Here is an 8,141-nt window from a genome sequence, read left to right as displayed (position 1 = left end):
TTTTGTTCTGTGAGCTGGGGGTAAGCTTTGCTTTAGGCCCTCCTCCTCTCCCCTTACAAGCCTCTTCAATAAAGCTTTGCTGGTGTGGAAAATTCTGCTTGCCTTACCTGCTCACTCTTCACCAGTGAGAGTCAAGATCCTTATTCCAGTAATAAAAACTCCCCAGGAATGCCAGTTGCCTTATATGTCTTAGTTTGCTTGTGTTGATATAACACAAATACCACAGGTAGATGGCTTTAAAGAAAAATATCTTTTCTCACAGCTGTGGAGCCTAAAAGTTCAAATCAGAGTCTGAGCTGTGTTGATTCCTTCCTTGTAGGTGGTCTTGGGTCTTCTCTGGTTCTGTGACTTGCAGACAATCCTTACATGGCTTCTGTCTCTCCCCGCCTCTGTGTGTATGAATTTCTGTGTCTAATCTGCTCTTTTTATAACATCAAATTAACCACAGTTCAATCTATAACAGACGGCATTGAAGCACCTGCGTTTTCTCAAAACTCCTGTCAAAGAAAAATTGCACCGCCAATGTTAAAACAGTCAAGGACGACTTTATTCAAAAGGATTATTGTACAGGGAGAAAAGAACTAAGGAAAGGGAGAGAAGTAGCACTACAGTATGATGTGGGGAGAAAAACCAACTCCTACTCTGCTGGTGACAGCCAAGGCAGCCAGGAGCTGCTCCCCTGCTCCTCCTGGCTATCAGCAAACAAAACCTTAGGTGATGGCAGTGGGTGTGGCTCAGCTGGGAGCTGTTCAGGCCAAGCAGAATTTGCCCCTTCCTGTCCATTGTCCTCAAAGTGCTGGGTATGGTTCAAGCCAGTCCCAGGTTACTAGCCTAAATGCCAAAGAAAAAAATGCAATTGTCTTATGGTGTGCACACTGTGGTAACCTATGTGTCCACGTTTGTATGTACTTCCTTGTGAGAGAAGGTACAACAGGTTCTGCCTCCTTTTGCTCCTGGAGCTTGATCTGAGGTATGCACCTCCTTGCTCCTTGCCTATGCACTTTTGATGCTCTTCCTCCTCACAGTCTGTGTGTCTTTGTTGATGGAGGAGTCACACAGAGCAGGACCAGCTTTGGGTAACACTGGGAAAAAGAACTTGGACGTTTTGAAAAGAAAGTTAAGGGGGATCAGTTAGTGGAATGAGTCAGTGATTTACTAAGATTATAATTAGGACCATTTTGTTTGGAATGCTTTCTTTTCTTATGATAAGACTGTGAATCATGGGAGACTCAGGGCAAGGAGTGGGTGGGGATAGGCATCAAGCCCTGGATGGTGAAGACTGAGGGAGAGAGGAAGGTTGGGAAGATAACAAAGGAAAACCTTACTCTAAAGTTTTGTTATACAAAAGAGATCTTAAATCTTTCTAGGTCAGTTGGTTATTGTAAACCATTCTCTGCACCAAAAGGGTTGTGGAGAGTGGGGGAGGCTCAAATAATTGTTGCTCTCCAAGATTCTAGGCCTCCAGTAAAATTTCACTTTGCCATTCCCATGTAAATCTACTATGAATCTACAGGTGAGCACCCCTGGAACATTTTCTGAATCCATTTCTAAGCTTTGACTACTTTTGAATCATCTATAATGATGCCAGATGATTTAAGCTGATCTAGGGATTTTTTTTTTAGGGATATATCTAAAGAACTTCGGACTTAGTGGATCATCTTGGCTTTTTCCACAATAGATAATTGCATGCAGAACAGGAAAAGAGAGCTGGGGGAGTTCCCACCTCAGTCTATTCCACTTCTAAGGATTTGGGCATAAAGGATGGTCCAAAAGTTATGCCCATCCTTGCTTCCTCCCTGATCAGAGGCAAAAAATGACTCAAATTGTTTGGGGGGCGTTGGTGTGGGAAGGTGGAGAAGGATTAGATATTGTTGCTGCAATCCTTGCCAAAAGATGGCACTAATATTTGCATTTTTGTTTTTAACCTTCTATTTTGACAAAATACTTACAATTCTTAAGGTCATAACAAACAAATGAGATAGAATACACACCTCAGAATGTATCTAGCTAATTTTAAGTAATATTTCATATTTCTTGCTGTTTCTGACTGTTCAAAAATTTCTGTAGCCCAGATTCAGCAGATTTCTTCAGCCCATGAGGCCCCTTGAGTGTCCAAATACAGTCGTTTGGGCAACTGACTAACAGAAGTACAGTCATTTATTAGGTTGCCTTCTCCAAGAGTTTCTGGAAATTTCCAGGTACTACATAAATGGTACATAAATCTATTCTGGAGGCCAATGTATGTTATCTGAAGATCCCCTTCCCTGAGGCTTCTGCTACTTTCCTACACTGGTTCAAACCAAAAGCTATCACAGACCCCTCCCTTCACTCCCCCACAGACTTTACTTCAAGACTTTGACACTATAAAATGTAAACTCAAGACAGTTTAACGCTGAATAGTATTGAGATCCTCTGGGTGAGTTTGAACCACCAACCTTTTGGTTATTCCTGAGTGTTGAATCGTTGCACCACCAGGGTTCCCTTGGTGCTACTTCTGCCTTCTATTTAAAATAATACCTGATTAAATATAGAAAGAAACAGAAAAGATCTGGGATCCCTTGGTTGCCAGTGGTAGAATCTGTGTGAAAATTTTCATCAGATCCCTATGAGGGATCAGTGCCACCTCCATACAAAGTCAGTGGTTTCAAGGGAAATGTGTAAATCTGTGAGCAGAGATGAGGGAACGGAGGACTTTCTTGCTCCAAAGTCCCAGAAGAGGCAGGGGCGAGGAAGTGATAGAGACCCCAGGGAGCTAATAAATTCAAAGTTTGTCTAAGGACCTAGGACCAAAATAGTTCCTCTTTGAATATTGGCAAATGCAACCCTAGATAAGAAAATAGCAGCAAGAAAAGATTTCAGACACACTGTCACTCAACAGAATGCAGCAGAAAGAGGTTTTATTGCTGTAAATACAGTGTAACAAAGCTTGCAAAGTCCCAAAGTTAAAAATCTGGAAGACTGGACCCTTCTTTGCCCTCTTTCCTATTGCCTTCCTTTAAAACAGACAGAGACCCAAAACAGAAAGAAATTATTTCTCTTGGTCGCAACGTTGGTCTAGTATCCTAGGCACTCTAATTCTTCCATTACCTTTCTTCTTCTTCTGTGGGAAAAAGGGAAAGCGAGAGAAGAAAACAAAAAGCAGAAGAGATTGTAAGAGAACCTGTGCCAAGAGAGAGGAAAAGTGATAAGGAAAAGTTAAATGACCCCATCTAAGTGCACAGGAACGAAGGGATAGGGAGGGTCTCCCACCTGAGGGGTATTACAGGCAACAATGAAAAACTTGTACGCTGCAGCCCTGTTGTAGTTGCAATTAGGATACCTTCCTGCAGTGAGGCTGCACACGGTCATGTTAACACGGTTTGGGCTCCGGTGGCAGTTGGTGGATCTATTCCTGCAGGTGATGTTTGCCAAGTTACAGACAGCAGCCACATTGTGGAAGGAATCATGCAGAAAGGTATTTAGACCCTTACAATGGTTGGTATAACTGTTGACACCTCCCATTGCCTGATTGCATGGTAGAGGACTTGGCCGTAAATGCTGGATTTGAAACCATTGAGCCCTGGTCAAATTCGGAGGCACAGCAAAAAGCGGATGCATTGGCCCCCATAATCCCAGCAGCAATAGGAGGTGAGGAAAGTGTCCCAGAAGATTTAGCGCCATCTTTTCTGTGTAGAGAGAAGGAAGATAATATTTATAGTAGAAGGAATAAGAGCAAAACGATTAATTGTAACCACTCAGATTTTGGCGTGCCTTTAAGATTTTATGGCTATTTTTTTTTTTAAGCCATCTTCTTTCTCACTTGAGTCTCACAATCCTGTGAAGAACCTGAAGCCCAGTGAGGAGGAATAGGGCATAAACAGACACTTTCTCTCATTGGCAGGCTCCCTTTTTCTCTTTGTCCTGTATTCACATATTCAGTGGCCCCTGTGCCAAAACCCTGGTCCCTTCCCTCTTCACCTTCTGAGGTGTTCACGTTTCATCTATTTGACCTTGAGTGCCCACCTTCCCTTTCTCCCCCCAACTTGGAGCCTTCTTCACTCACCACGTCTTCGTGTGGGGGCTCCTACTGAGGATGGAGGCAGTCCTTAGTCTCAGGCTCAGAGGACTTTGTGTGTCTTTCTTCTCTGCGACCTGTCAGAGCTGCCCAAATGGGGCAGAGGAAGAAGGGTTTTAAGCTTTCGGAAAGAGAAACCCAGGGCTTGGCAGAGGAACTTCTTGTGCAAAAGAGCATAGAAAAGGCTTTCAGAGTTTCAATACTGCTTTCTTAAGTGGTATCAACATATTGTAACATCAGAAGAATAAGCCCATTTTAAGAAACCGTGTGACCCAAAACTCACAATTTTGAGGAAAAAATGATTTCCTGATATCAGTTGAGTGCAGTCTTCATAATGTGAGGCTTCAGTTTTTTAAAACTCTATGATTTCAGTTCCTTAGGAGAAAATATACCATGTAACTCTTATGTAATAACTGCCACCTCTTTGGCAATGTTGGGAGTTCAACAACAGACTCGAATGAGTTATTCATTTATGCATACATTTATTGGATCTGGTACTGGCCTACTCAGATTTAGGCATTCAAGATCTAATGAGACAGGTAAGTAGACAATTACAATGTACACGAATAAATATAGATAGAAGGTAGAGTCATGATAGAGGAAATCCCAGGTGAGGAGGTATCAGGGGGCACACAACACGTGAACTGAGTTTTGAGGAATCAGAAGCTAGCTAGGTGAAGAGGGTCATAAGTACACTCTAAAAAGAAGAGACTATAAGTGAAAAGACCAAGAAACATGAAGAAGAAGAGCAAATTTAAGGTATGTGACTCTTGAACCTATTCCTAACTTTCCATTAGTACTGCTAATCCTTGTATTTAGAGACTCATCACCTCATGAGGGGGCCCTGGTAGGTCAGTGGTTAGGTGCTTGGCTGCTAACAAAAAGGTCAGCAGTTCTAATCCACCACCCACTCTATGGAAACCCTATGGGGTAGTTTCATTCTGTCCTGTACAGTCGCTATGATTTGGAATCAACTCGATGATAACCATTTTTTTTGTTTTGCTGGAGGTACCTCATGAGAGCTCACATAAAAGTCTCCTATGTGGGCTCCCTAACTCCAGCCTTTTTGCTTCCAATCCATTTTACATATTACTTCAAGACTAGTCTTCCCTGATCATAAATACGAACATGGGACAAAGTGGAGACTTTATCCAAGGTATCAGGTAGAAGCATTGTCTTAGGAACTAGGGCATCTTTCCCACATGGTTTTAATGGCTCCAATTATATACAGGATAAAAGCTGATGGCTGTTAGCCTGGCCAGATGTAGTAGGTCAGTGCCTCCTCTCTGCAGTTCCACAACTTGATACTACCTCCAGTCCACTACAACAAAAAAACATTACCAAGTTTACCATGCACCTAGGCTGGGATCCTCAACCCTGGCCTCACATCAGAATTTGCCTATGAAACTTTGAAAATGTCAGGATGCCTCCCAGACCTACTGAATCAGAATCTTGGGGAGTGAGGTCTTTGTATGTCTCTGTTTAATAAGCTCAACAGGTGATTCTGTAGTTGAGAACCATTGTTCTTGGATAACACTGACTCTCACTGGACGCCTTAGTTTCCAAGACTGGGCTTCTACTTGATACCTGGGATAAAGTCTCCACTTTGTCCTGATTCAGGTAGGTGGATTCCTGCTTTGCTTCCCTAAGTTAGGAGTAGGGCAGATGGAGGAGGGCATGAACAAGGGAGCCCATCTCTCATCTCTCTCTGAAATTATCCCCAACTTACAATCTCCTGAGTAGGGAATGGACTCTGTTGGTTGACTTGGTCCTTGTTCTAGCACTACAGTACTGAAGCAAGTTAAGGGCATCTGGGATGTGTGTCTTATAGAGCATCTGTTCAGACACACTGCTTCCCCTCCAAACCCTGTTAAGGGATTAGGCCTAAGTCCTACTTTTTGATCTACACCTTTTCCTAGACCTTTCTATGATGGCACTGGGTTATATGTTTGATGACTGCCTATCATAACGACCTTTTCAGGGCTGCTGATCTTCTCTGAGTCCAGCAGCTGGCCAGTGAGTGACCAGAACATTGACTCAGAGGCTGGCACTATGTGATGAACTACAAGTTTCTTTGTGAGGTTTAGTTTCTGCACAGCTGAAGCACTAATACTCCAAAGGGCCCACTGGTCAATTTAGGAATGTGATATCCTTGTGTGTGTGTGTGTACGTGTGCTTTAGGTGAAAGTTTATAGCTCAAGGTAATTTCTCATACAAAAATTTATACACATACTGTTATATGACACTAGTTGCAATCTCCAGATTTCTCTCCCTTTCTACTCTGGGATTCCTGTTTCCACCCAACCAGTTCCTCTCCCTTCATGCCTTCTCATCCTGCCTCCGGACCAGAGCTGCCCATTTGTTCTCGTGCATCTGCTTGAACTAAGAAGCACATTCTTTACGAGTATTATTTTATGTTTTATAATCCTGTCTAATCTTTGTCTGAAGAGTGGGCTTTGGGAATGGTTTTAGTTCTGGGTTGACAGAGCACCCAGCTTCTAGGGTTCTTACAGTCTCAGTCAGACCACTAAGTCTGGTCTTTTTATGTAAATTTGAGTTCTGCTGCACACTTTTTTCCTGCTCAGTCAGGGACTCTCTGTTGTGTTCCCTGTCGGGGCAGTCACTGGTGGTAGCTGGGCACCAGATTGTTCTTTTGGTGTCAGGTCGATGGAGTCTCTGGTTTAAGTGGCCCTTTTGTCTTTTGGGCTAAGATTTTCCTTTTGTCTTTGGTGTTCTTCATTCTCCTTAGCTCCAAATGGGTTGGGACCAATTGATGCCTCTTAGATGGCCACTCGCCACCTTTTAAGACCCCAGATTTTAATGACCAAAGTGGGATGCAGAACATTTTCTTCATAAACTTTGTAATGCCAATTGACGTATATATCCATCTTCGGAAAGGAAAAATTATCTAAGACTTGTAAATGGGGAAAAGTAATTACCAGGTGTCCTTTCATTTGGAGTGCTGGGAGTTGTCTAGTAGACCACTGGGGATTAACAGACTCTGTAGAGGTATGCATCCTTCTTTTATTTTAAATTGTGGTAAATATACATGTAACAAAACATTTGTCGTTTCAACATTCTTTACGTGTACAATTCAGTGACATTAATGATGCTTACCATGTTCTTCAACCATCACCATTATCTGTTTCCAAATCTTTTTATCACCCTTAACAGAAGCTCAGTATCTCCTAAGCAATAGGTCCTCCTTTCCCCTTCCTCCTGCTCACCCCTGGAAACCATTAATAAACTTAAGTCTCTTTTCCAAAAAAAAACCCCAAATCCATTGCAGTTGAGTCAGTTCCGATTCATAGTGACCCTAGAGGATAGAACAGAACTGCCCCATAGGGTTTTCAAGGAGCTGCGGGTAGATTCAAACTGCCCACCTTCTGGTTAGCAGCCATAGCTCTTAACTACTGTGCCACCAGAGCTCTGAGTCTCTATACACTTGTCTATTCTAGGTATTTCATAGAAGTGGGATCATACTGTATTTGCCCCTTTCTGACTGAATTATTTCACTCAGCATAATGTTTTAAAGGTTTATCCATGTTGTAATATGTATCAGGGTTTCATGTATGTCTATGGCTAATATTCCATTGTCATGGTGAACAGGCTTAGTGGAGCTTCCAGGAGATGGAGTAGGAAGAAAGGCTTGGTGATCTACTTCTGAAAATTATTCATTGAAAACCCTATGACTCACAACTGTCTGATGAGCAACTGATTATGGGGATGGCACAGGGCCAGGCAGGGTTCATTCCATTATGCATGGGGTTGCCATGATTTGGGGACAACTTGACAGCAACTGGTTAAAGAAGTTTGATGTTTCATATAGGATAGGCACCTAGTGTGGATAGCAGATCTCAAAAATTGGATGGTGTCATTTTTTGGCATGATCACACTGCTGATCCTGAGAATCAAAAATCCTGCAAATATAAAAAGCTGGAAGCAACCAAGGTGTCCATCAACGGATGAATGGGTAAATAAATTGTGGTATATTCACACAATGGAATACTATGCATCGATAAAGAACAGTGACGAATCTCTGAAACATTTCATAACATGGAGGAATCTGAAGGCATTATGCTGAGCG

At 42.5% G+C, this 8,141-nt stretch overlaps 1 protein-coding gene across 1 annotated transcript; it reads right to left on the bottom strand.

Annotated features, from left to right (window-relative positions):
- Positions 1-2,880: 2,880 nt before the first annotated feature.
- Positions 2,881-3,660, bottom strand: LOC135232545 (ribonuclease K6-like). The gene has a single exon (XM_064291936.1). The coding sequence runs from the start codon at positions 3,658-3,660 to the stop codon at positions 3,196-3,198; it is 465 nt and encodes a 154-aa protein (XP_064148006.1). The 3' UTR covers positions 2,881-3,195.
- Between the last annotated feature and the right edge of the window lie 4,481 nt (positions 3,661-8,141).

The sequence above is a fragment of the Loxodonta africana genome, chromosome 10 (assembly GCF_030014295.1).
Source record: "Loxodonta africana isolate mLoxAfr1 chromosome 10, mLoxAfr1.hap2, whole genome shotgun sequence".
NCBI classification, from domain to species: Eukaryota; Metazoa; Chordata; class Mammalia; order Proboscidea; family Elephantidae; genus Loxodonta; species Loxodonta africana.
Note: the sequence above shows the minus strand (reverse complement) of the source record. Positions and strands in the feature narration are given on the sequence as shown.

Bases quoted from the DNA above. Each gene is read 5' to 3' on its own strand.
- LOC135232545 (XM_064291936.1), bottom strand. From the start codon at position 3,660: ATGGCGCTAAATCTTCTGGGACACTTTCCTCACCTCCTATTGCTGCTG.